General features: G+C 26.8%; 3 protein-coding genes across 5 annotated transcripts; 1 reads left to right on the top strand and 2 right to left on the bottom strand.

Annotated features, from left to right (window-relative positions):
• Nucleotides 1–569: 569 nt before the first annotated feature.
• Nucleotides 570–5,804, bottom strand: LOC129609509 (ATP-dependent RNA helicase bel). The gene is made up of 6 exons (XM_055521453.1): nt 5,434–5,804; nt 3,778–4,031; nt 3,630–3,721; nt 3,054–3,535; nt 1,726–2,989; nt 570–1,156 (listed from the first exon to the last, which is right to left on the bottom strand). The coding sequence occupies exons 1-6, from the start codon at nt 5,476–5,478 to the stop codon at nt 1,044–1,046; spliced, it is 2,250 nt and encodes a 749-aa protein (XP_055377428.1). The 5' UTR covers nt 5,479–5,804; the 3' UTR covers nt 570–1,043.
• Nucleotides 5,805–7,652: 1,848 nt separating this feature from the next.
• Nucleotides 7,653–10,063, bottom strand: LOC129609903 (uncharacterized). Its single transcript, XM_055522149.1, has 5 exons — nt 9,845–10,063; nt 9,560–9,767; nt 8,886–9,143; nt 8,754–8,823; nt 7,653–8,677 (listed from the first exon to the last, which is right to left on the bottom strand). Exons 1-5 carry the CDS (start codon nt 9,971–9,973, stop codon nt 7,702–7,704), a joined length of 1,641 nt encoding a protein of 546 aa, XP_055378124.1. The 5' UTR covers nt 9,974–10,063; the 3' UTR covers nt 7,653–7,701.
• On the top strand, nt 8,531–27,668 carry LOC129609905 (uncharacterized). Of its 3 annotated transcripts, XM_055522152.1 has the most exons (9): nt 17,292–17,308; nt 17,371–17,597; nt 26,235–26,419; nt 26,488–26,605; nt 26,741–26,830; nt 26,924–27,051; nt 27,115–27,168; nt 27,228–27,347; nt 27,401–27,668. In XM_055522152.1, exons 2-9 carry the CDS (start codon nt 17,549–17,551, stop codon nt 27,545–27,547), a joined length of 891 nt encoding a protein of 296 aa, XP_055378127.1. In that variant the 5' UTR covers nt 17,292–17,308; nt 17,371–17,548; the 3' UTR covers nt 27,548–27,668. The 3 variants fall into 3 exon arrangements, 2 of the variants coding, with proteins under 2 accessions (XP_055378128.1, XP_055378127.1); XM_055522153.1 differs by lacking the exons at nt 17,292–17,308; nt 17,371–17,597 and adding an exon at nt 8,531–8,657; XR_008697058.1 differs by lacking the exons at nt 26,235–26,419; nt 26,488–26,605; nt 26,741–26,830; ... (2 more) ...; nt 27,228–27,347; nt 27,401–27,668 and adding an exon at nt 18,514–18,784.
• The last annotated feature ends 20 nt before the right edge of the window (nt 27,669–27,688 follow it).

Genomic DNA, 27,688 nt, shown 5'->3' with positions numbered 1-27,688 from the left:
GTAATTTTATTTGAATATAGGCAATTGCTATCGAGTTCAATGGTTCAATATGAACAAAACGTAATGAAAAATAGATAGAAGAAAACTAAAATATTGAATTATGCTTGTATTGAAAGAAATAATCTAAAATATAAAAAGAAGAAAAATTTTGGAATACACATTTTTGTTTTAAAAAGTCGTTTTGGTCAAGGAAACCGTTCTTATTAAATTTTCTTGTATCCCAAATAGATATTGTAAATTTAAATTTAAATTTCAATATTTTTGATTTTATCAGTCTCAAACTAACACCATTAAATCAACGTGTTCAATTTGATTCAACTAGTGCTTAATCTAAAATCAATATTATTGAGAAAATTGAATAAAAGAAAAAAAAATCTAAGTTACTAAGAACCTTACTTTAAATTTAATATTAATATTTTGTCACCTTTTCACAACATTTATTTGTTACATTATATGTATGTATCACATGTTAATACATACTTAGAAAAACATGATATCTTTTTGAATTAAATTTTTAGTCTTGTCGCTTTTCATTAAATTCTTCCTTAAAATAAAATTTAAAATCGATATTGTTTCTATCTATTTTATTTAATAATTAAAAATTAAAGGAAATAATAAATATTATACTGCATTAAAGTAACAAAAAAAAAAAAAGGAGAAACAATTTTTAATATTTTTCATTTGATAAAATCTTCTCTTTGTATCAAGAGTATAGGCTACAATAAGTGAATAGAATTTCGGAAACAATTGTTTTGATTTTCTTTTTATTAGTTTATTCAAATTCTTTTATAGTGCTAATGTCGATTAACAAACAAAATTTCTTTGTTAATGCAGATTTTTAAAAATTTGATATTTTTTCTCATCATTCTTTGTTTTTTCTTTGAAAAGTACTTTTCCATTTTCTTTTTTTTTTTCATTTTTTTTGTATTATGTTCGTTTTTTTTTGTATATTTATATAAAGATCTGAGATGGAAAAACTAAGTGAAAATATCAGATATTAAGTCTTCCATGTCACATTAAATTTGTATAATTTCTCTTCTTTCTTAATTATCCCACCAATCTGGTCCAGATGAATTATTACTGTAAGAGTTGTTGTAACTTCCTCCATAATTGCCCGATCCTCCACCATTCCCATAGTAACCTCCACCGCTGCCCCCTAAAGTTTAAAAAAAAAATATTTGAAATTGATATTTTCTACAGCAGTTTTTCGATTCATTTTTATATTATTTTAATTAATTAATTTTTAAATTATTTATAATTTATTATAATTTTCCCTCTTTTGCGGGTTATATAAAGTTCAAAAAAATTAATAAAGCAAAAGCAGTTAAAAGAAGTTCCGCAATTTCGTATTCAGGAAAAATAATAATACCGTATTATTGAAATTTCGAATTTAGGAAAATTTCACTATTTATTAAAATATTTATGCCAACAATTACAACAATTTTGTAAATTTCGTAAGGAAAAATTTTACTTTTGTTTAAGAATTTCCTTTAGAGGAACTGCGAGCTCATGGGTTTTCTAAAAGTGTAAAGATATCTGATCAATACAATTTAGGGAAATAACACATCCTATCAATTTCTCTGTTAACGTTATAACGAACATTAAAACTGAATAAGGTGGTAAAAAAAAACACAGTCCAAATATTTAAATACCAGATTGAGCATTTGATTACATATAAATTTGAAATGTTTTAATTTTTATCTGATTTTTCTTGAATATTCTTACCGTAACTTGGATTGCCGTTGCTTCTCATATTAGAACTGTTTCCACTTGGTCGATTATTACCAGAGCGATTACCTCCACCGGAGGACTGTTGACGATAATCTCGTGAACCAAAACCGCTTCCACCATATCGGGAACTGGCACCACGATTACTTGACCTCTTTCCACCACCATGAGAACGCTCTGATGCCATAATTTCCTCTAGGAAATTTGGTATTTCCTGCTTTGTTTCAATTAGTAATTCCATTAAATCTGCACAAATATTTCGATTCTTTTCATTAAAGAAACTTGTTGCAACTCCAAGATTTCCCATTCGACCAGTTCGCCCTATACGATGAACATATTCTTCAACATCAGAAGGCAAATCGAAGTTAATAACATGTTTAACATGTGGTATGTCTAGGCCTCGAGCAGCAACTGCTGTTGCCACCAAAATGGGACATTCACCTGATCGAAAGCATCTCAATGCTTCTTCACGTTCTTTTTGTGTGCGGTCACCGTGAATTGATGTAACAGGATGATTGCACTGATATAAAAATTCTTCAAGAGCGTCAGCTCCCTTCTTAGTTTCAACAAAAATTAATGTCAAGCTGTCCTTTGAATAATCTGGATTTCCTTCTTTTAGAGAAGATAAGAGATCTAATAAATAGGATCGCTTATCATGTTCGTTTACCCATAATATAGTTTGGGTAATATTCTCAGATGTTGAGCCTACACGTCCAACGGCCAAAAATATATAATTGTGAAGAAAATCGCCAGCAAGTTCTTGTATAGCTTTCGGAAATGTAGCTGAAAACATCAAAGTTTGTCGCTCTCCAGTTGGAGGCATATTACACTGTTCGACGACGCGTCGAATTTGTGGCTCAAAACCCATATCAAGCATTCTGTCAGCTTCATCCAAAACCAAAAATCTTATATTTTCCAAACAAACTTTTCCACGTGTTATCATATCCTCCAAACGACCAGGCGTGGCAACTATTAAGTGACATCCCCGATCAAGCTCTCTCATCTGCTCGCCAGTATTGTTACCTCCATATAACACGGCCGGCTTCATTCTTGATCTGTAAGAAAATTTTTTCGCTTCCTCAAATATCTGTGTAGCCAATTCACGAGTTGGTGCCAAAACTAAACCAAGAGGATATTGCTTTTTTCTATGATAGGGTCTGCTATTATTTGGCGGATTTGGAATTCCATGCTCGTACATTTGATTTAAAATTGGTACAAGAAATGCTGCTGTTTTTCCAGAGCCCGTTTGTGCACAAGCCATCTTAAATAAATACGGAAAAGTTCGTAAAAAATTTTCAAATTAATAAATTTATTTATATATTTACCAAATCACGGCCGCTAATTATTATGGGTATTGCATATTTTTGAACCGGTGTCGGTTTATCATATCTAGCCAAATTTATATTGTTTCGTATTATTTCTGTCAGCTTGACGTCTTCAAACGATGTAATATGTGAGGGTACTTGTACACCCGTCGCTTCCACGGGAATATCTTCGTATTTGTTAAAATTGATACCAGTATTGGCTGTACCAAATAATTCTTGTTCAAGACGTTCGTCTCTTGGACCCAAAGTAGTATAATCCACTTCAGTACGTTCTTTCCATTTTCCACCCAGTCCAGCACTGGACTCGGAACGTTTGTCATTTGCTGGTTCAATCCAGCGATCATTACGGGGTTGTACATATTCATCATTTCTTCCACGGTAATCGTCTCGTCTTTCCGATCCTCCTCTATTACCTTGAGAGCGACTGTTATTAATATCACTACGATTCCAATCACCTCCCCTTCTGCCTTCATAATTATCACCTTTTAGAGCAAAACAAAATGTTTAAAATAGATGTTTTTACTTATTTTTTTAAATGTATTTTACGTGTATATATTTGCATAATTTTACATTTACCATTTTGATAGTTATCGTCTCTTCTCCTAGAAAAATTTCCAAAATCAGAGCCGCGATCTAAACGATCGCGATTATTAAATTTCCGATTCCCACTGAAATTGAAATTATAAAAGTAAACAAAAATAAAGCAAAATTAGAAAACACATACCCCCGTTGATAATCACTATTATTTCTCGCCTCTCTATCGTTACGAAAATCTCTGTCGTTTTTGTAATCCCGATCTTTGTCAAAATCTCGATCACGATTTTTATTGAGTTCAAAAGTACTGGAATTGATAATAACGTTGTTATTCCCCCCTCTTAAATGAGGAGGTATGTAACGTGCTGTTGTGGATGAAGAAGAATTTTTATTAACGGATGTGCCACTATCGGCGTTACCGTCATTCAAGTCCAGACCAGCAACCTGTTTAAAAATTATAATTTTTGATAAATACACATACATCCATATTCATATATAAATAAATATTTTGGAAAAAGAAGAAATGTGTACAAATAAATGAAATATAAAAAAAAAAATTTATATATATACAAGTAAATAAAATTATCAGTATAATGTCTAAAAATACTGATAAACATTTACATACATACATATATATTTCTACTAAAACACAATCATAAAAACTATCCTTTACAAATTAAATTCAAGAAAAGAAAGCAAAAAGAGATTTAGTTTAAATCCATATTGATTGTCATATGAATTTATATTAAGCATTTGATTCTGTTGCTATCCAAATTGTTTAAGTTAAATATTAAGGAAATGAACCTCTAAATTTATTCAAAAATTCATTCATATCGTACCTCTTGCCCATGTATTCAAATTTTAATTATGGAAAAAGGTGGGTGAAGGTTCTATCTAGGCACTAAATTTTCAAAAACGATTTATATTTTTTTATGTTAGCTACGATAACTATTGAATATTTGCTTTTTCAACCAAAATTTCCCAATTAAAATAAAACTTTTGTATTAAAATATCTTCAAATGATATTAAAAAAGTACATAAAAAATTATTGTATTTAAACGAAATGTTACACAATTTCGCAAAAAAAAATTATTAATAGAAAAAGCCTACGCAGTCTTAATAAAAATTGTAAGTACCTACCTACCTGCCTTTCTTCGAATGAGCTTAAAAAAGAGCAAAACTTTAGGTTTGTTCTTCACCTATATTTTTCTGGCATTCGCAAAGACCTTATATTATAATACATAAGTTGTACATTTTAGAATATTTTCTCAAGCGATAGATAATTAGTAGGGACCTACCCACCTAATTAAAATTCTCATTAACTGGGGTTATTCAATTTCTAATGTCTACATTCTAAAGAGTTATTTCAATCATTGCAAAACTAGTATGCTAGTACTGAATTTCTTTTTTATATTGGAAAAAAAAATCCAATCAACACTAATTTAAACATTCTGAATATTTTTTTTTTTTTTTTTGACAAGATATAAAAATGTGGACAGAATAAAAGGCACCATTTCATTTTTTTTTCAATTTCATAATGTAATTTTAGACAAAAACCTGTGAATCAAATGATATTGCTGGATCTATCTGATTCGACAACCAAAAAAAAATAAAATTAAAGAAACAAAAAAAAAATAAAAAAATAAAATAAAAGTGAAATTTGTTTGACGTTTGCAATCGCATTTTTTTTCTCTTTTTTACCTACACTGGAACTTGACTTCGATTTGCCACAAAATGAAGCAAATAATGGCCGACAAAGAAATCCTCACTTGTTAATAAAACTAAGTTTTATTCAAAATTTAGCGTTTTACTTAAAATTTTTCTTCTATTTTTACTAAAAACTTACTTGCTGCTCTAGACCTGTGCCATTTTGGTTAATAGCATTACTCATATTACTTCCAGGCAGGAGCTAATTAGATTTTTTTCGTTTTTGTTCGAAAAACCTTCAGAACTTTTTTCACTTTTTTTATGTAAATTCTAATAAGTTTTTAATAGTTTTCTTGTAAAGAAAAATTTCACAAATTATTTATGTATTGAAAAGTTTTTTTAATTATAAAGTTCACATTTAAATTAAATTTTTTTAAATGTCTTAACGCTAAAATATTCTTTTTTTTATATTTCAAACTATGTATTATCTATACGCTTCTTTCTCTCCACCACTTTTTAATCTTTTTTTTTAATTCTATTTTCTAAAAAAAGATGCTGCTCAACATTGACATTTCTACTTTATGTTTCTGCTGATTATTCTGATTTGACATATTACAAATTATTTACATCCCTGAAACGGAACGTTGAAATAAAAAGCTTCTTGGGTTGAAACGATGAAGCCATAGAAAATCAAAAATCATAAAATGAGGTCAAATATTTTGACACATACATTAAAAATTTTTTATTGAAAAAATAAAGAAAGTTGCCTTTTCAAAATTAGTTTAAAAAGTTAACTACATAGTTAAATTACTTTATTTTTTAAAGAGCTCAAAAATAATTTGTAGCTAAGCTCGGAAACTTAATTTTTATTTTTTTGATAATTATGTTATCTGACATCCGTTCTCTGATTTCATTTTCATAAAAATGTAGTAAACTTTTCATATCGAAACGGTTTGTGGAATACCCTTACTAGTTGAGAATTCTACACAGTCTTATAACCGAAAATACCTTATGATAGTCCTTTTTACATTTTTTATAAATATTTTATAATTGCTCATTAACTAAACACATACGTTAGTTATGTGACAAATTTAAGATTTGACATCAGACTTTGTTTGAAGACAAATAAAAGAAATTTCTCTATTCGCTTACGATTTACTGTTATATTTTTCAAATGTGCTGCTTACAAATACGACGAAATTCAAAACTAAACTCACGATAATTGAAGTTTTGCGGAAAGTTTTGTAGCTACTAGCTGATTTTTATTTTGGTTATAATTTACGTAACAAATTGTTTCATGTGCTAACTGTACTATATATAAAACCACGTTTATTTGTTTACTCTTTAATATCTGCTCCGTTAACTTTTCTCAGAAAAAAAATATAATTGACATTAAATATATTACTTTAACTATTTCAGTTTAGTAATTCTCAGACTTGGGAACGGTATATACGTACATCATATTTTTGCTTTATTGTGTTTCTTTTCAATATTATGCTATTTTAGACAACGCAACAGCAACAAATATGCTCTTTCCTTTAGTATTTTTAATTTGTTGTTATTGCCGGTCTATCAATGAATTACTCTATGGTTTAGAAAAAGTTAAAACAAGTAAAAACGCTCTTTGAGTATAGAGTTAGAGTAGATTTAAGAACTCAAGCTACCCTGCCTGGCACATGTAACTGAGGTAGCGTTTGTAATATTTTCTGGACCGAATACAGCTGTTGATGTACTGTTAATTTATTACAAATTTGTTTCTTGCTGCAGGTGGTGTTGGTATAAATGTGATTTTTAATTATTTTAATACTTAAATATTTTTACAATAAATACATACATATGTATATACTATTTGAAATTTGATTATGAAAAGAAATTGTGATACATTACAATATAAGCAATTATAAAATAAAAGAAATACGAATAACTGTTATTCGGTGCTGCGTTCCAGAGTGTACGAATGTATTCCAGGTATTTCTTTTTATTTATTGATATTCTGTAAACATGCAAAGGTGGATCCAAAACAATTCTGTAAGGACTTCTGAAATAAGCAGTTCTAGAGCACGTCTTTTAACGGTTTTGTACATCAAGATCTGCCTAAATATGGTATCAAAAAACTACAATATTGATGCTCGTAATATTCAAGATCCCATATTCGAAGGCTACATATGTACATATGTATGTGTGTGGTTTTGTAACTTTAAATACATATATGCTGAAGAACTCAATATTTATGTACATATTTACATTAATTTTAATGCGTTGAAGTAATATGATATTGGGAGTTGGATAACATTCGTTATCCAAACAAATATCACTACAATATTCGTTGTTTAGTTACATATGTATGTATATAACTTTCGTAACACACTACCTTTATCAAAACTTCAAAGTTTTCTTTCAAAAAAAAAAAAAAACAAATGCAATGCTTAACATTTTATTAATAATAATGAGTTCAAAAACAAATCTTTTACAACTTGGATTTGATTTCACTTTTGCTATTCGGTAACATTTCCTTTAGCTTACGTCTTAAAATTTTTCCACTTGGATTTTTAGGAATTTCTTGAATAAATTTTACGCCACCCCGTAAGTGTTTTGCTGGAGAAGTTTTTTGTGCTACAAAATCAATTACTTCTTTTTCATTTAATTCCACGTTTGGTTGTTTGACAATAAAAGCAAAAGGCAATTCACCAGACTTCTCGTCTGGCAGCCCAACTACTCCAACATCTTTAACTTTGGGATTCGTAAGAAGAATTGATTCAATTTCAGCTGGCGGAACTTGAAATGCTTTGTATTTTATTAATTCTTTAATACGATCAACAATGAAAAACTCTAAGTCATTATCAAAATATCCTATATCACCAGTATGTAACCAACCGTCTTTCAAAACAGATTTCGTTGCTTCCTGATCTCCTATATATCCCTTCATAATACATTCACCTTTAAAACATAATTCACCTCGTTGATTTGGACCTAATATTTTACCAGTTTCTGGATCAATTACTTTAGCCCAATGACCAACTTTCAAGGCACCAACACTACCAGGTTTGCAAAAATTTTCATTTTGTCGTAATACACCTAATGTACATTCCGATAAGCCATAACCTTGTCGTATAATAGGAATCCGACATCTTTTATAAACTGCATTTTCTGTTTCTCTACTCAATGGGGCAGCACCACAAAATAAAGCTTCAATAGACGAAAGGTCATATTTTTCAACCAATGGATGTTTTGCTAGAAAAACCATTAGCGGCGGCACCATATATACAAAATTAATTTTATATTTTTGAATGGCACTTAAAAATTCCTCTTCTTGGAATTTTGCAAAATATACTAAATGTATGCCAGATGAAATAATACCAAGTAACGTACAACATCCAAAAGCATGAAACCATGGCAAAATGCTTAAATATTTGGAATCTGATGGTAAATATGAATTTGCATCACTAAAAAACAAAATAAATTTTTAAAATTACGATAAATTTTAGAGCAAATTAATTTTTTGTATATGTATATACTCACTATTGACGATCAATAGTATTTAATAAATTTCTTTGAGTAATTTGGACGCCTTTCGGTAATCCAGTAGTTCCTTTAAAAAAGTTTAATACACATTAAAAATAGTTATAATATTGTTTATTTTCCATATATTACCAGAAGAACATGTAATTAAAATAACATTTTCGTCGATGTTTGTGGGCTTTGCAAGATATATTGGATAGGATCTTGTACTGGGATTATTTATTAAGCTGTTAAATGTTTGAATATCTTTATATGGCGATGTAGTATCAAATGTATAAATTTGTTTTATAAATTCATTGTTTCTGGCGACATTTCGAATTCTCTCTGCAGCAATATTAGATACAAAGAACAGTTTAGGTTTTGTTAAATTTACAGCATGATGTAATTCACCTAAAATTGTTTAAAATTTCTTTTTTATTTTTACACATTTAAATTATCATTTTTTCGTATGACAAGTATAATTTAACATAAAAGATTCAAATCTGTACATCGAATTGTTTTTCAATATCATTGAACTACCAAAGATAACTTCTTGTTTTTGTGCAAAAAGTTTTTTCAAGAAATTTCAAGATAATATTACATTAGGTATTTAAATAAGTTTACTATTAAAAATTTATGCTAATATTGTGAAAGTCCGGTTAGACTTTAACCCAATTATATATTATTGTGCTATATATTTTTATTCAGTTGTTTTTTTCTATTTAATTTTAAACATAGCATTAAATTATTAATGTTTTTCAACTTATTCAAATACATATATTTTTGCTTTTGTCCAAGATTTTCGGGAGAATTTTGAAGTAACTTACGTTCCGTATATGTAACATTCAATGGGGCTGCAGTTGCATTCAAACAAAAAATTGAAAATATAGTTATAACAAATTCAAATCGATTTTCACTACAAATTCCAACAACGTCTCCCTCTCGAACTCCTAATTTTTCTAAGCAATATGTTAGGCGTATAATTTTTTTCCTCAGTTCAATAGCACTTATATTTTTACCAGTTAATCCGTCAGTCTGAAAAATTTTTAAAATTAGTTTTTAACATATAAAGATGAAAATGTAATAAAATTTAGTATGTACATAATTTTTACCAATATTATTTTATTTCCATTCTTTTTTAATTCTTTTAAAAAATATTGAGCAAATGTTTTACATCCAGATGTTACACTTGTGCTAATTGGGCCTCCATATACAATATTATCTTTATCAATTGAAGCCATATTATTATGTTAGATTAGAGTGACGCACCTATATTTCTTTCAAATTCTGAAAATATACTGATTCTTACGGATTTATTAATCTTTTTCGTTAATGTATTATAATTTTGTTTCTTTTTTATTATGCAAGTATTGGTATGTTGTCTTTCAAAATATTAAATCTATACGCTTGTATACATGGATCGGTTTCAACAATTCCATGTTTGTATTTACTGGTTAATTATGTATTTTTATATGTATATTAAACAAAGGTTAAAGATAGATTGTAAGTTTTTGTAGAGATATGCATGTGTGTTTCGTTTACTTGAAATTTTAAAGTTAAATTATGTTGTGTAGTTGCTATTCGTTTCCATTTATAACAAGTAGCATAACTCTTAAAAAAACTATTAAAGAATTATATCTTTGGATACTAATTCAAGATTATTAAGATCATTATTCATTATTTAATATTTTCAATTATTAAATACATACATACATATCTTTAAAGAAAATTTAGATTTATGTGTCCAATTCTATTCATAATGGAAAATATTGTAGAATAATTTTGTCTTATTATTATATATAAATATTCAAAGGCTGTCTGACTTGTGTGTTGAAATTTTTAATTTATGTTCTAAGTGTATGGTCATACTTCTAAATATAAAATAAATCATAAATTCGGTTCTCATGAAAATGTTGAATTTAGGATTTTTCAGTTTTAAAAAAAGAGGGTTCAAGAACTTTTCTTTTAAATGTATTTTAAATAAAATTATGGTAAATTTTGGTTGACTTATTGAAATCAGGTATAACTATTTTTAATTATGTACATATGTATACCTTTACTTTTAACCAAGCTCTTATCGTTTATCAGCGTGCTTACCTAAATAGTCATTATCTTAAATAAAAGAGAAATTTTGTTGTTCTTTAGTTCTTGCAAATCATTGTTTTTTCAACCGATATAAATTTTTAGATAATTAGTTATTTTGGTTATCATTTTAGCAAATCATATTTTATTGAATTTGAGTATGGTTAAATTTAAAACATATGTACATATTTTTATTGTGAATTATTAATATTAGCAAGATATACGTTTATTTTGTATTTAATTTTAGTATAGTTTAATTTTGGAATTTCAATTTAACTGCCACTGGAACATATTTACTGTGGTTGTGTTATTATACCCTGCACTTCGTGAAGGGTATATTCACTTGGGTATGGAGTTTGTAACCACTTGAAGGTATGGACATATATATAAATTCTTGCTCAGCGTAAAATTCTGCGTTGATTTCGACATGTCCGCCCGTCCGTCCGTCCGATCGCACGGTAACTCAAAAACGAATAATAAAATCGACGCCAAACTTTCACAAGTTTTTTCTTTTGTGCAAACGACGGCTGCTATTGCAATTGGGCCAATTCGGATAACGGGTTCGGGTAGCTGGCATACAACTCCGAAAGTTAAATTTAAATATTTGAAAAAAATAATAAAGCTAGATTCATGAAACACGGCAAACGTGTGTCCAATTTCAGGTCAGATATAACCTGACGAAGTTTTGGTGAAATGGCTTGATAGGGTCGGGTAGCTGCCATACAACTCCGAAAACTAAGTTTAAATGTTTGGAAAAATATTAAAGCTCAATAAAATATTAAGGCTAAATTCATGAAAATCGGTCGTCGTGTGTGTCTAACTTATAGGTCAGACATAATATCCGTGAAGTTTCTTTTGAGTGGTTTGACAGGTTCAAGTTATTACCATTTAGCAATCAAAATTATTTCTAAATATTTCAAAAACAAATTTTTATACTCAGATTGTCCAAGTGCAGGGTATTATTCAGTCGGTATAAACTGTTTTTACTTGTTTTTATTCATTTTATTAAATGTATATATACAAACATTAATATGCAAAATATCAACTTGGTTTGTTTATTCGCTTAAAAATTTTAATTGCAATTGTATATCTTATCAGAATCATATTTTAAACGTCTATGTGTAAATACACACTCTTTTATTTATGTTTGTGTGCTTAATATCAATGATAAATTAATAGATTACTACACACTCATTCTTAATAAATTTAAGTTAATTTTTAATAAAATTATTCTGTTACAAATCTCAATTTGTTTTTTTATAACTTTTCGAAGAGAAAAGACGTACTTACGTGTATACCAATGAGGACTTGTGAAAATATATGTATTTGTACCACACATCTAACGTTTTAGTATATATATGAATATATGTAATTTGTATTAATAAAAGAGAAGAATGACATAGCTTGACCCACTATACCCCAATGTATCTTGGGTTTTCGTCCTATATCAGTGGTTGTTCTTATTTTAATTTACTTTGCTATAAGTATAGAACTATGTTTTATACTTAAAGTTATTTTCCTTGTAATAATGTAAATGTTTGCGTTATAGTTCAGTTCTAACTTATGCTAAGGAAATGAAGGAAATAAGGGAAAATTGCAGTTTTTTGAATGGAACAGGCAATTAAAATAAATTTGAATAAAATATCGTTGTTTAAATGTTTTTTTCCTGATTCCGTAAGAGCTTGTATGAGACATTACATATTATTTATAAAATAACATAATATAAGTATTACAAATATTAATTAAACCATAGCTCGCTTTAACAGAGCTTATTAAGCATATTGTACTAAATTTTTTTTCAGTATAGCTCACATATTATCAGAATAATTTTATTTCTAGTGTCATAAAGAGAAAAGAAAATAGAATTGAAACATTTTTATATGAATAATGAATGTGATTATTCTATTAAACATCTAAAAATAAAAAAAAAAGTATATAAAAATAAGAACTTGCTTTTTCTCATTTTACTCTACTCATTTTTTTACAACTACTTCATTCCATTTTTAAATTATAATAAAAAAAATGTTGTTTTAATAATGATTTACTACTAGGTCTCTTATAATATAAGAGATTAAATTCTCTTATATTATAAGAGAATTTTTTGATCAAAAATTTTAATGAGCGTTATACGCACTATATGTATTTGTACATAATGTTATAAACTATTACAGAAATTAAGAACTTGAAATTTTCTCTTAAATAGAAAATTTTTCAATTTTATTTGTATAATTAATTAAGTTAATTTTTATAAAATCGATGGATTGTAAGTTGAGGACTATTAATCTTCCGTATTATTAAGAAAATTCGATAGAATTTGTAATTTCATAGAAATGGAAAATGTTCCTAAAAATGTCTATAAAACGAAATTCTATGTGAACGCAATTGCATCAACCACTTTTACTTTTTAAAAAAGTGCTTGTTTTTATCTGTACAGTTCATTAACGTTTTGAGTTTGGCTGAACAAAAAATTTGCAAACTTTTTGATTAATTGAGGAAAAAAAAGTAAAAAGTTATTGGTGCAATATGGTCCGGGTAGCCCCGAGTTTCAATGAAATAGTTTGTTTATAATTATATATTTCAAACTAATAATCAAAATGGAATGAAATTTTAAATTTTTCCATTTTCAATGATCTATGAATTTCTATAATATAATATACATATGAGTTTATGAAGGTCATGTTATTAATGTTTCAGATTGGGAACTTATATGTATTGTGTTATTGTAATAATGTGTTATACCTGACCCTTTAAATGCCTTAAGATCCTGAGATGAATAATGAATATTTTCAACAATTGAAAATTTATGAGCACAGAAATCCTAATTTTGCAGGTAGTGAATCTACCTTTTAATTTTTTTATAAATTAAAGTTTCAATAAAAAAGAATTTTTAGTTACAAATTATTTAGTAACACTTCATATTATTATCATAAAATTAACTATTTACAATATTATGTAAAGAATAATTTAAAATTAATAAAAATATAAATACATATACACATACATAATACAATTTAGTCAGTTTTTTGTAATGTGGGCTGCATAACATTGTTAATATCGGAAATTTTTATAATTATGCAGCTCATCATGCTAAAATTCAATTATTATTATACAAATATGTACATATATTAATTTGTGGAACAGTAATACAAAAAGGCGCTATACATATACAAATACGTTTTACATTATGTGTGAAAAAAAAAGTAATTATTTGGAAATAATTAATGCACGATAAATGTATGGTTAATATTGTTGTAAAATTTTGTTATAATTTTGTTTCCTATAGAAAATATTTTATGTTAATAGATCAAAGTAATAAATATATATATATATACATATATATTATGTACATTAGATAATTATTTTAATTTTATGATTTTAATTTTTCATAAAAGTTAAATAACCATAAACTAATTGAAAAAAGTCTTTAGGTGTCCAGATTAACAAATTAGATTAAAAAAATGATTATTTTAAAATTTTTATTTAATAAACAATTTTTTTAACATACATACGTTACATACATATATTATTTTCACAATACCAGTTGTTGTATGCACATATGGTACGTAAAAATATTAATTGTAATTTTTCTTTTATAACACGATTAATTGAAATAAAAAATGATTTTAATTTTTTTATATATGTAGTGCAAATGAATTTTTTCTTTTAATTACAAAATAAAATTTTTAATTTTAAAATTTTAGAAGTCATGCTGAAACCTTTTTTCAAAACAATTCAAAATGATATTTTAAATATTGTATAGGTGTTTAAACTAAACATACTCCTAAAAGAATTGAAAATTAAACTTTCACAAAAATAAGAAGAAACAAAATGAAAATTTAAAAAGTGTTTTACAACTCTAAAGCAAAACTTTTTTAAAATATCATTGAACAAAGTACATAAAATTTCTTAATATTTAATATTTGTTTTTATTTAATGGTATAACATTATTGTTGCAATAAAAAAATTCAATTCCTACATAATAACGGTATATAATCGAAATGTTTATATAAAATATAAATTATGAAATTTGCTTTTGAAATCTCTTACATTTAAATTATTATGATTAAATGAGGAAACTGAAAAAAATTCTACATTTGGCTTGGAAATTAGAAAGTACGAGTATTTTTATTAAACGATCCTGTTACGAATTCAATAAATAGCATTTACTTATTATTTATCTACAAAAATTTAGATGTGCACACAAAACAATTTTGTGTATTACAATTTTTATTTATCAATATAGAATTATAACATTGAATTTAATATTCTTAATAAATTAAGTTAAACTTTAATTGAAAATTCTGTTTTAAAGAATTATATCATAAATTTCCGAAATTCCTAAAAAATTTTTAAAAGTTAATAGAGTAAACACTATAATTGTAATTAAAATTATAAAATATAACTTGATACCATAAAAAAAAGGTTTTGATAGAATGTTTTATTGTTGCACAAATGAGAACCAAATTTTTATTTGAATAGAGGAATAAAATTAGAAATTCTAATCTAATTCTAATTTAGAATATTTATATATGTATATATTTACAACGAATTGTTTTATATTTTATCCTAATAAATTTGAAATTTTAAAAGAAAAATATGTGAATATTTATTTGGGGTTACAAAATCGTATTGTCACCTCCAAGTGGTGTAACCTGGTAACGGTGGAAGACGAAAGCTGATTGAAATGTTGTAGATTGATGATTAGGCTTGCGACTTTGTTTCAAGCCAATTCCTCAATCTTACAGACATATATTTCAGTTTGATGCTCTACATCGGCTAACGACAAACGTCCCAAGTCAAGGTGGAACAGCATACGCCAAGGACTGCGTGGCCAAGGGGAAGCTTGGTCGTTAGTATGCGAACTCCGGATACCAGGCGAACTCCGGTTTCAATTAGCCTTCCCGTGGTATTGGGGATCTCTGCCACGGGTGACCGTCCTTTCTCCCCAACTCGTGGGAATTATAATGAATATTCAAAAAACAAAAACACAACAACAACAGAAGTTAGAACAACAACTAGAACAACAACGGGAGGCTACTGTGCCTACATCGTTACCTGTAATTGCAGCGATTGCGGCTATTGTGCAGTAATCGGATGCAGGTAGTGTGGTTACAGCTGCTGCGCCATCGTCAACGATGATAGCAGCGGCAACAGTATCGCCGACGTCAAAGGTGAACTACGAAGCCAGTACTTCAACAGAAGAAATGGGGCCACCAACATTTAATAGAAAGAACGATGAATCTCTAGTTGAGTGTCTGAGCAGCAACAAATGCTCTAAGGTGTCGCTGCTCTCTGAGGAAAGTCATGGAAGTCAAGCTGATGCACAAGAGGCTCCAAAAAGAATTGTAGGCTCCACTAAGCGTGTCAAAATGAGTGGCGCTGCAAAGAGGCGATTCAGGAGACTCTTGGACCAGGGAGTGAATATTAATGAGGCTCGTGTGCTTTGCAAGAATCCCTCTGTTAACACCAAAAACCGTAATCGATCGGATGATTCGGTAGAATATCGACCGATTGAAGCAAAGAAGTTCAAACTGGATATTAAACAGAACCTTAATTGTACTAAAGATAGTCCAAAATTTTCAAAAACCTGAACGAAGGGAGTTCCAAAATCGTTCAAAGCAACATAAGGATGTAAAACTTTTCGCAAATTACCGAAATGAGATATCAAAAAATAAACAGCAAGAAATTTCAAAATCAGATTATTTGACAAGCAATCGACTGACTACAACGGCTATTAGTGCCGCACCTAAGACCAAAGTGGTTCGACCAAATTACAAAGAAGTTCCTGGTATTGTAAGGATTGGGATCCTTCACGTAGGCTACCCTGATATATCATTGGAAGATGTTCAAATGATACAAATCCAGGAGGAGATCATGGAAAGGATTTTTAAGCAGCGCGAGAGTATCGTAAAGCCACAGTTTTTAGAAAGTAATTTTCGAATAGGGTGGCTTCTATTAGTCTGTCTGGACAGACAAACAGCAGACTGGGTCAAAAGAGAGGTCGAAACAATAGCTCCTTGGAAGGGAGCTAAACTACAAGCAGTTGAGGAAGCGGAAATTCCAAGAGCTAAAGTCTTCCGAGGATTCTTTCCACATGCTGCTGGAACGTCCACGGGGAAAGTGTTGGGCTATATTGGTGGACAAAATGCTGGACTAACGGTCGACCAGTGGAAGATTCTTGGAAAAGAAGTGTCCGGTAGCGGACTTTTGCTAACTTTCGCCATTGACTTTCACTCTGCCAGCGCACTTGCGGCTATGGATCACACAATAAGCTACCGTTTTGGACAGGTCCAATTTGAACAGTGAGTCAAAAGACAGAAAACGACTGTAAAAGAGGGGAGGGCCCTCCAATAAATCCGATTGCAGCTGGCCTCCGATTGGCTGAGACTGAAGTGTCTTTGGAGCCGTTGTCAGAATCAACCAAAAATGAATGAATTTAAAAGCAATCATCAAACCTTCATTATGCTAAGGCAACGTCAGGTTAACTTACAAGTGTAAGTTAAGGGATCATATTACCGACTATGTATGTAATTCTGTTAAATTTTTTCCATTCCAGAGCTTATAAACAAAGAACTTGGTGGAAGGTGGAAATGATTTGACAGGATGTGAAAACAAAAGTTAGATTGTGCATCTTATAACTTTTAAGGGGACTAAAATATGGCCCCTGTTGAGGACGTAGAGAAACTCAAGGAACACTGCAGCGACTAGAATAAATAACTGATTTGGACTTGTCAATGATTGCTTACCATACGATTTCTGGTTGCACGGACACTATCCGAAAGGGTAAGTATCTCTTAGATTTCTAGAATATAGCTTACATGCAGCTTTTTGATATTCGTACTACCACTATCAAATTAAATGCATATCATCTTGAACAAACTGACATATAGTTCTGGAACGACTTTTCAGGACACCAGTAAAGCAGGTCCACTGTACAATCTTGTCAATCTGGATTAAAACTGACAAGCACATATTTAACGTTTCCGAAATATTTGCACTTTAATAATAATTAAGAGTATCATGGAGTTGACACAATCAACTCTACTTATTCTTGTTTTTGTCAGTAATATGTCATAAATACTATTTGTTTAAAACATACTTAACCCTTCAAGTTTCAGCAAAACCCTTCAAAGATTATAATAGATTTTAAATCGTGGTGTGTTTGCAGAAAGAGCTTGAAAACTTGAAAAGAATAAGAGCAAAAGTTGCGTATATAAACATACTCGTATAATCTTCCAATTTTTTTTTTTTTGTTAAAAACATACACTCCTTCTGAAAATATGCAATTAAATTTTTTTTTTTTTTTGAAGATTTATAGCTATATTTTAAAATTTTTAAAATATATGCTTAACTTACCAATTTCTGATATTGAAACTGACTTCTGATATTGTACCGTATTTGAAGTTCAAATAAAATAATATCGGTAAAAACGATTTTCAACTTAATTAGAGTTGTTTTTAATTTAATTTCTTTTGTTTCTGCATTTTGCATGGTAAAATTGAAATTAATCATAAAAAATTTAAAGCGAGGACAATGAAATTGGTCACAAAATTTTACGGTTGAATTTGATTTAAATTTCATAAAATTGCTAATTATACCCGTACGAACGTATGTTCGAACGTATGTTTGTTTCCTATTTTTGTATTCAGTTTCTGTTTTTAAAAAATTAATATTTCAATGCTATGTGTAATGATTTCAGACTGGATAACGACTCGAATTTTGATGGTTTAAACCGTTGCAGCATAACCATATAGAACCGTATATATTATTGTTGCAGCATAAACCGTATAAATTTATAGCATTTTGTTGCAGTTATCATTCCAGTTGTGGGATAACGATTTCATCTTTATAAATTTTGAAATTATACATATGTAAATATATTGACATATGTATCTATAACAAAAAAGAAAAAAAAAATATAACATGTACAAAAATAGTAAAAATAAAAAATTCGTACATATTTGTTAAAATTGTTTTTATTTATGTAAACAAACTATTGGTCTATTTAGCTCTTCGCCGTATCTTCATTTTTAATTAAATGTATAATATTAATTTTAATTATTTCAAGTTTAAAAATTACGACAAAAAAAAACAAACCTTTTGTTTTCACAATCCTTTTGTATTAATTTTTTTGTATAAATTATTTTGACATAATTTTTTTTTTAATTATTTTTAGGGATAATGTTTTTACTTTTACTTTTTTTTTTAATTATGAGGTGTTTAAATGCTATTATGAAGTGCAGAGGGGTAGCTCTGCTTTTGTTTTTTTTTTTTGGTTGCTGAACCATTGATTAGTTTAAAAATTTTTAATGGCTTGTTATAAAATTAATAAAGCAATTGTAGAGATGATTCACAATTTTTTCTTTCTTTTTAAAATGTATTTTTCTTTTACATTTCTTACATTACATATTATGTATGGTACTGTAACTTGCCTGTAATTGACGAAAACAACATTAAACGCTAAGAAACATAAAACAAAAACAAAAAATTGTACTATAAAAGAGAACTTGCTCTTTGATTAAACATCAGTTAACCTGGGAACGGTAAACAAACAAGTTGTTGATAAATTTTCGCGAAAATCATTTTATTTCTTGAAAGATTTATAAAAATTATTTTGTTATTTTCATAAATTTTGTTAATTTTTTTTTTGGAAAAAGAAAAAAATTGTTGCATATTTCGAACTTCGTGAATTTTTTCTTTTTGTTTTTAGTGCATTTAATTTGGTTTTATTTTTAAATTTTTATTAAGTTAAAGTTAAAGTTAAATAACAGTTAATAAAAATTTTCTTTACTAGTTTTTACTAATTTTTTGTTATTTTTATTATTATTTTTAAAGTCACATTTTCTTTTAATTACATTTTTTGTGTGTGAGATTTAAAGTGGTAACGTTTATATTGTACATATAAATAAATCGCATTAATATTTTTTTTTATGATTATGAATAAAAAAGTTGCAATAACAGTAATTTAACAAAAATCATATGTTCAACGGCTTACACACGACATTTATATACGGTGAAATTTTATACAAATAAAAATACTATTCAATACATTGTATCTATATCTAGATTTGTATTGTCCAAGAGTATTATTGACCTTTTACAGTTTGGGTAGTTAGTTAATAACCTTTCGATTTTATTTAAATTACCTTTAAATGTACAAGTTTTGATTATTTGAAATTGAAAGTGAAATTAATTTTTTTTTTTTATTTTTTCATTATTTTTAATTTGAAAACTTGAAATTGTAAGGTATTGCATCAATTTTTTTTTTTTTGCAAGTGCATTTGATTAATTTAAATTTTGTTAAATAAATTGCAGCAAATAGGATTATTAACAAAAAAGTATTATCTTATATAAACGGTTTTATAATTTAACAAACAAAATGAAAATTTCATATGGAATAATTGTATTATTTTTTGTAATAGGTAAGTAAGGTGAAAATTTATATTAAATAATTAAAAAGTTTGGTAGTTTTGAATGATAGAAAATTATTTATGATTTATATTTTAATATATAATTGAAGTATATATGTAATGATAAATAATGTTGAGTGATTAAAATTAAAATTCAAAATGCAGTTTTAGGAAATTTTAATTTCAACCCTGAATTAAAATATTGTTATTGTATAACAATTTTAGTGATTCCTCAAATAATTTAAGAAATTCATTTTATTACAAACCAATTCCTTTTACATTTGATTCTGCATAATATCGTACTGTTTTCGTAGGATGTTTTCGTAAGTTTTCCATTCATTCGTAATAGTGAAAAATAATGGTGAAAAAGACCTTATGGTATAATGTCTATACTTATTCTTTCACATACAGATCCAAATTCACAAAATTTTTGTAAATTATTTTTAACAGTAAATGCAGGAACCATTACATATCAATTTTAAAAGTAAATTTACCATGTCTCAAGAATTTCTTAAGTTACTCTACTGAAATTTCGCATGTATAAATAGTTTAATGGGGCCACTATTTTCTTATAAAATAGTTAAAATTATGTTAAACTCTATAATAGTGATCCTGCTATACAATTTTAAAAATAATACCTTTAATGTATCGAGGATAATTCGGGCTTTTTCTCTAAATTTTTTTTGAATGCTCATGGATTCTTTCAATTAATTATTTTATTTGTGTACAAGCTGCAATTATCAAATTTAATAAGATTATTTTTTTAACGAGCCTATTTTGAAAAAATACCGGTCCAATTTGTTTGTCAAAGATGCCGTTATGTTGCAAGTTATAATTGTTGCATTGTTTATTGCAAATCAATTAAAATAAAATCTATTTGTAATTGACTAAATTTTATTCTGTTCTGTTCTTATTAACTGATTTCAAGTATCACTTTCGATATCAAGTGTAACTTTCTGAATATACATATTTTACATGAGTTAAATAATTCAATAGTTTAATTGTTTGCACACATTTTTTGATTAATTTCGAAAATTTTATAATTTTTATTCGAATATTTAATAATTTTATGTTTTTCTTTAGTCTTATTTTGTTCTTCATCTGTTACATGAAAATTTCCAAAAAAAAATATGCAAAGTAGAAATAAGTCAAAAAGTAAACAAAGTAGATTCAAAAGAAAACTGCCATTCAAAAATGTTATCTAAAGGAATGTTTTTTTACATTTTCCACATATTATTAAATTATAAAAATCATAACATTTTGTAAATACTGAATATTCTGTAGTGAGATATTTTACGTTACGTTTGCTTAATTTAATTCGTATATAATGCGTAATATAATTTAAATGAATTTATTTTATTAACTTTGGATAATTTTGTCAAAAAAAAAAATTTGGTATGTAATGTTCATTTGATGTAAAAGTAAGAAAAAAATACTTTTTAATTTTCAATAAATAATTTTTTTTTCTCTTTATATGTAACTAGTAATTTGGAACATTAAAATAAGTAAGGGTAAAAATAATATGAATTTCCTCAAACAGTTAAACGGATGTAGAGAGTTACCAGTTTATGAAGAGGATTACATAATACAAAATTTTTTTTAATTTTTATTTTTTGACAACAAAATTATTTTAATTCATTATTCAAACTTTTTTTTTTTTTTTGACAAATAATTTACAATTTTAATTTAATGACTTTTATTTCTATTTAAAAAAGTGAAATTTCACGTATTTTTTTTTTTATTTTTAATGTTGTAACGTTTATTCATAAAAGTGTAGCTTGTACTTTAGAGAGTTCCCACAGTTTTATGACAGGAAAAATGATTTGGTAAAATTTGGTTTGATTTGAAAACAAAAACAAATAATGTTTTTTTGTCAAGAATTAAATTTAATACAGAAATATTGTTATTGAGAGAAAATTTCTTTGTATCTATATTGTAGCAACAATTCTAAATATAAATACATATGTACTTTTTATAAGAAAGTTAGGTATTAGCCTTTTTTAATAGGAATATATTCCTATTAAAAAAGGGTATCATATCATATATTCGCTATTTATATATTTCGTCTAATTTTCTATTCACATTAAACAACTAGATACGTAAATAACTCTTAAACTATTTATGAAATGAAAGTGAAGCATGGAACAACAGGTTTAAATTTAGCAATTTAAATATGTTTGTATAGCGATTTTGTTCGAAATTATGAAGTTTGCTTCAAATATTGTCAAAAATTACTGAATTATTAGAATTTTTTAAAAAAAAAACATTACCTCACAACACGTCTTACCATTGTCTATATTCGCTTTCGATTAATGAACTAATATTCTTACAGTTAAATATATGTATGAATGTATTACATGATTTTGACGAAATATAACAAAAATTTTTGAAAATTACATACTCAAAATTTAATATTTTTACTAACAAAATGGTTATTATTGATCTTGACAAATGTTTTAAGAACATCGTGATTATTAGCAATAAATAAATAACTTTAAATTAATTTCATTTTACACATTTTCTATATTCAAAATTTTACGCATTTTTATTATTTTATGTTAATAATACATATATGTAGGTACTTACTGCCTAAATTTAAACTTTCTAAAAATAACGCAAATTAGATAAAAAATTTTAATTACAAATCTGTAATCACTAATTAGTAATCATATTCATTATTATAATTTTAAAATGTGTGCAATTATCTATATTCAACACTCCCTCAAATGTTAATTTCTAAATTATTTGAGATGTCAATTATTAAAATCAGAAACACTTACATACTTATTTAATAAAAAACCCTAACTGCAAAATATAAAAAATTTTAAGAAATTTGATAAAATTTACTACAGCATTTAATATAATTATAATGAATGTGATTATAATTATAGTAAATTTATATTAAGTTAATAAAAACATCATAAAATTTTCAAAACTAAGAAAACATAATGCGGAAACGAAAGTGTAGTGAAATTAAAAAAAAAAATTTATGTAGGTACTTACTTACTTCGTAAAAATTATAATTAATAAATGCTGTGAAAGTAATAATCATTGCGTTAATGATCATCAAATTATCCCCTTTATTGTTTTATAAAAAAAAAAATTTTCATAATAAAATTAAAAGTAATTTACCATCCCATTTATAATTAGAGTTTTAAAAACATTCCATATAAATTTTTAATAAATATGATGGCGAAAAAGTAAAAATAGATTTGTATTTTGTATGTATGTATATGTGAAAATATATTATGCATAATATATCAATATATTTCTATTGTTATTAATGTTACATGATATTCAAACATACAAGTTTTTTGCTCAAATTTTAAGGAGTTACAAAAAATTTAATTACAATTAACGATGATTACATTTTGTTTTCTTTTTGAATTTTTTCTATTGTGAATCGATTTTGATTTGACTTTGATTTGAGTGAAGAGAAAATATTGTTGAATGCAAAGGTAAATAAATACAAACAAGTGTTAAGTAATCAAAATTGTTGCTATAATATGTACATATTATATAGGATCAAGTGAAGTATTAAAAATTAGAGTATATTACATAAGTACTTTATGTAATGTAGAATTTTTGGTTAAATTTTAGAGAATTTTTGAATTCCGATTTAATGTTTTAATTATTCAAATTTAATTTATTCAAAGTGATAAGATATTATATTTGATAAAATGCCGACATAAGTCTACAAAGACATTTTACAGGAGAATTTTTTATTTTTTCTTTGCATCTTTGATATGTATGTGGTCTATTTTTGAAAGAATACGATTTAATTACATTTATTGCAATTCTGAAATGAACATTTTTATCAAATTTGAAAAAAATTTAGGCAGGAATATTAGAACCTAGAGTTTTATCAGAAATATTTCTCGTGATTAGCTTTCAAAATTTATCACAGTTTCATTATGCTTAAAGTCGAGTTGAAAGGGGAGTATTATACAAATATGTAAGCGGAATATCAATATAAATAATATATAAATATTAAATCTGGATCAAAATTAGTCAAAATTAATATTAAAATTGATTTTCAGCTTGGACTTTTTTACAGACTTTTCAATCTTTAATTGAAATTTTTCGGATAAAACTTTTTTTTAAATCTTTTAAATATTTTCATTTCTTTGAGCTTTTAAATTCTTGAATTATGATAACATACACTTTTCGGGATAATATTAACAATTTTATAACAAAATTTAAATTTATAACATATTTAATGCTAAACATTTCCAAAATTAATTAATTAAAGTCCATAATATAAAAATATAGAATAACGAGTAAATAACTAAGTGAAACATGAATGAAATTCTTTTACTTTTATAAAACACAAGTATTGAAAACTAATATTAGTTTGAAATAAAGTTGGATCAAACTAATAGTTTGTAACATGGTCTGTTTGTGTATAAAATTTCAGCTTTCTGTCTCACAGGGAATGTAGAAGTTCGGACAGAATGAAACTAATAAGCACTTTTTTTTCAATTTTCGAAAATTTTTGTTTTTCTTTGCTTGAGAATAAATATGTATACATAAAATAAGTATTATGTGATATTACAGTAGCGAAAACATTTAATCTCATAGGTTAAAACGTCTTTGTCAAATAATTAATTAGTGTTTTAGAATACCTACAATAACATTCATACTCGATTGTCTCTAGAATTTCTTTGTTTTAAATTTATTTGTAAATTTAATTTGTTTGCTTATAATGTGAGTAACTTCGTAATTTTTTTAATACTCTAATTTCCATTTCCAACTTTGTTTCAAGTAGGTAATGTAAAAATCACAATTACATACATATATACGTACATTTGTATTTGACTATTATTGCGATATTTATAATGCTATTTTTAACATACAATGGATTATTTTACAAAGAGTGTTAGTTATGAAAAATTATTTTATATACGAGTATTGTTTTTCCAGTTACTTTGCTCACATTTTATCCTCTATATTTTTTGCTGTTGTTTTTTTGTTTTTAATTTTTGCATAACAACTATTTTGTTAGTAAACTCGTTAATAATTTAAAAGAAAAATATTAGGATACAACTAACTAATTGTTTCAAATGATAATATTTTTCAATGTCATTAATTTCTTGCACCAAGGTTGATTTTAATCTACATTATATGCAATGCAATATTTGTATGTGCATTCGTATGTAGGTATATTTATATGTACATACATATGTACATATATATGTAGATGCAAGAAACAAGAAACTTTCACTTGGAAAAACCAGTAAGTGAAAAACTTGAAATCAGATGAAAATGATACTAATTTTTTCCTTGCTTAAGTGCCGGTCTTATGCAAATTTTGCATTTGAATTATTGTATTTCATTTTATGGCTTTATAAATAATGTAATAATTTCTAAAACTTAAGCAAATGGATGCAGGTACTTATGCAATTATATATGTTCAATGTTTACATACATAATTCCATATATATAAAATAATAATCGGCACATACATATATACATGTACACATCCATAAAATATCTTCTCCTCAATAATATCTTTGTATGTACTTATATATATATGTACATATATACATATGTAAATTACTTATAATATATGGAATGACGAAACTTCTTAACAAAATTTTGATGATTAAATGTGTTATTCCGAAAAATGATGATGTCTTATGTGTTAACTTTTATCAAGAGTTTCACTTCAGTATTTTATTGCATTGTTTTATTAAATTAGTATAAACATTATAATGAGCATCATAATCCAAAATCTAATTAGGTTTTGTAAAATTTTCAGAAATCTACATACATACATATATTCAGAATGCCATTTCCTATACTCTTTATTTTGTCTCAATATTTGACAGGAAATAAAAATTTAAATTTGTTAGTTTTAATATATTATATACATTGTGTGGATACATGTGTGTACATGCATACATAATCACTATAGTTCTCAGGATACATAATTCTTATCTTTTGGAAACAAAACAAAAGTTCAAAATGAAACTGGTGATTATAAAATATAAGTTATTCTTTATTTCAGTATCATCTAAAAAAGTTAAAAGGAAGGAATTTCATCATCATCCGCCACCACCACCACTTCCACATCATTATGAAACTCCCCCATCTCCAAAAGGTGATAATTTTCCAAGTGATGCTATAGAATATCATGCATTCCATGGTAAAGTTATTTCTAAAAACGGCTACAGTGCTGGGACTGGATTGCGAGTAAAATTTTAAAACGATTCATTTAAAAGATTTATTTTACATAAAAGTTTTGTTTTAATTTATATCAGGTTATAGCACAAGGTTCTGCAGATCAAGCAAATACAGCAGTTGTTAACCAAGCAGCAGCCGCTAAACAAGCTGCTTATTTGGCTCAAAATACCTTAGCTCAAGCGGCAGCAGCTGCTGGTAAGTTAAAATTATGTATATAATTGGCTACAAAGGCTGTTTTTTTAAAAAAGTAAACACAATTCAAAGAATTTAGAAAACAGATATAAATTAATTTCTTTAAATAAACTTGTTTTATATTTGTTTGTTTTTTAGCAACAACTGCTCTTGCAGCGCTTCAGGGAAAAGAAGTTATTCTTCAGAAACTTGAACAACAATCAATTGAGGCTCACCAAGCTTTAGAAGGTGTGTTACGAAATAATTTTATTTGAAGACATAATATATGTACATATACATACATAACTACATACATACATATCTTATTACATGATATTTTAGGAGAAATTACTCAGTTACAACAAGCTAAAAGATCAGCCAAAACTGCACAACATGCTGCGCAACAATCTCTCAATCATGTTGCCGTCCTAACAGCAGCTTTAAATAATGCACAAGCAGCTGCTGAACATGTTAGTCAATTTTATTTAAAACCCTCTTTTAAAATAAATGACTATTTAAAATTTTTTTAATAGGCCCAAAAAGCTGCAGCGGAAGCTGCTGCAGAACTGGCTTCACAAACGTCAATGGTAAGAATCAAATATGTTAGTTTGCAGATTGTATTTTGGTAAAAAAAAATTTCAAATAGGTTGGTCAAGCAAAAACTAAACTAGAAGATGTTGAACAGCAACTACACAACGCAAGGCTTGATTATGAGGCAACTAGGGAAGCTGCCCAAAAAGCTAGCAATTCAGCACAGGAAGCTCAAGTAAATCTTTGAAGAGTTTTATAAAACCTCTTAAAACTTTTTAAATCTTCCAGAACAATGCAAATGAAGCTGCCCTTCATGCATCAATAGGACTTCATGAATCTGTCGTTGCAGTTAGTGGACACGAAAATGATTTTTCTCAAAATCATGATGTTGGGGATATTTCAAATGATCATAAATATAGTTTAGTAGGCTATTAAAAACATTAATATTTTTGATAAATTTAACTTACAAATTAAGTTATGAAATGAAAATCAAATTCAGTATTAAGTAGCGTATTATTGTTATATGTATTAAAATTAAATGATAAGTAGTTTTTGTTTAAAAATGTATTTCTAAAT

This window comes from Condylostylus longicornis, unplaced genomic scaffold (genome assembly GCF_029603195.1).
Source record: "Condylostylus longicornis isolate FDR11 unplaced genomic scaffold, ASM2960319v2 ptg000040l, whole genome shotgun sequence".
Classification (NCBI taxonomy): domain Eukaryota; kingdom Metazoa; phylum Arthropoda; class Insecta; order Diptera; family Dolichopodidae; genus Condylostylus; species Condylostylus longicornis.
This window is presented reverse-complemented; position numbering and strand designations above follow the sequence as displayed.

Excerpts from the sequence above, each read along its gene's own strand:
- LOC129609905 (XM_055522152.1), top strand. The coding sequence starts at position 17,549 with ATGATTGCTTACCATACGATTTCTGGTTGCACGGACACTATCCGAAAG. Across the intron at positions 26,420-26,487 it reads GTGCTGGGACTGGATTGCGA|GTTATAGCACAAGGTTCTGC; the intron begins GTAAAATTTTAA and ends AATTTATATCAG. Across the intron at positions 27,348-27,400 it reads ATTCAGCACAGGAAGCTCAA|AACAATGCAAATGAAGCTGC; the intron begins GTAAATCTTTGA and ends TAAATCTTCCAG.
- LOC129609509 (XM_055521453.1), bottom strand. The coding sequence starts at position 5,478 with ATGAGTAATGCTATTAACCAAAATGGCACAGGTCTAGAGCAGCAA. Across the intron at positions 2,990-3,053 it reads TAATTAGCGGCCGTGATTTG|ATGGCTTGTGCACAAACGGG; the intron begins GTAAATATATAA and ends TATTTATTTAAG. Across the intron at positions 1,157-1,725 it reads CAACGGCAATCCAAGTTACG|GGGGCAGCGGTGGAGGTTAC; the intron begins GTAAGAATATTC and ends TTTAAACTTTAG.
- LOC129609903 (XM_055522149.1), bottom strand. The coding sequence starts at position 9,973 with ATGGCTTCAATTGATAAAGATAATATTGTATATGGAGGCCCAATTAGC. Across the intron at positions 9,768-9,844 it reads ATGGAAATAAAATAATATTG|ACTGACGGATTAACTGGTAA; the intron begins GTAAAAATTATG and ends AAAATTTTTCAG. Across the intron at positions 9,144-9,559 it reads GAATGTTACATATACGGAAC|GTGAATTACATCATGCTGTA; the intron begins GTAAGTTACTTC and ends AAACAATTTTAG.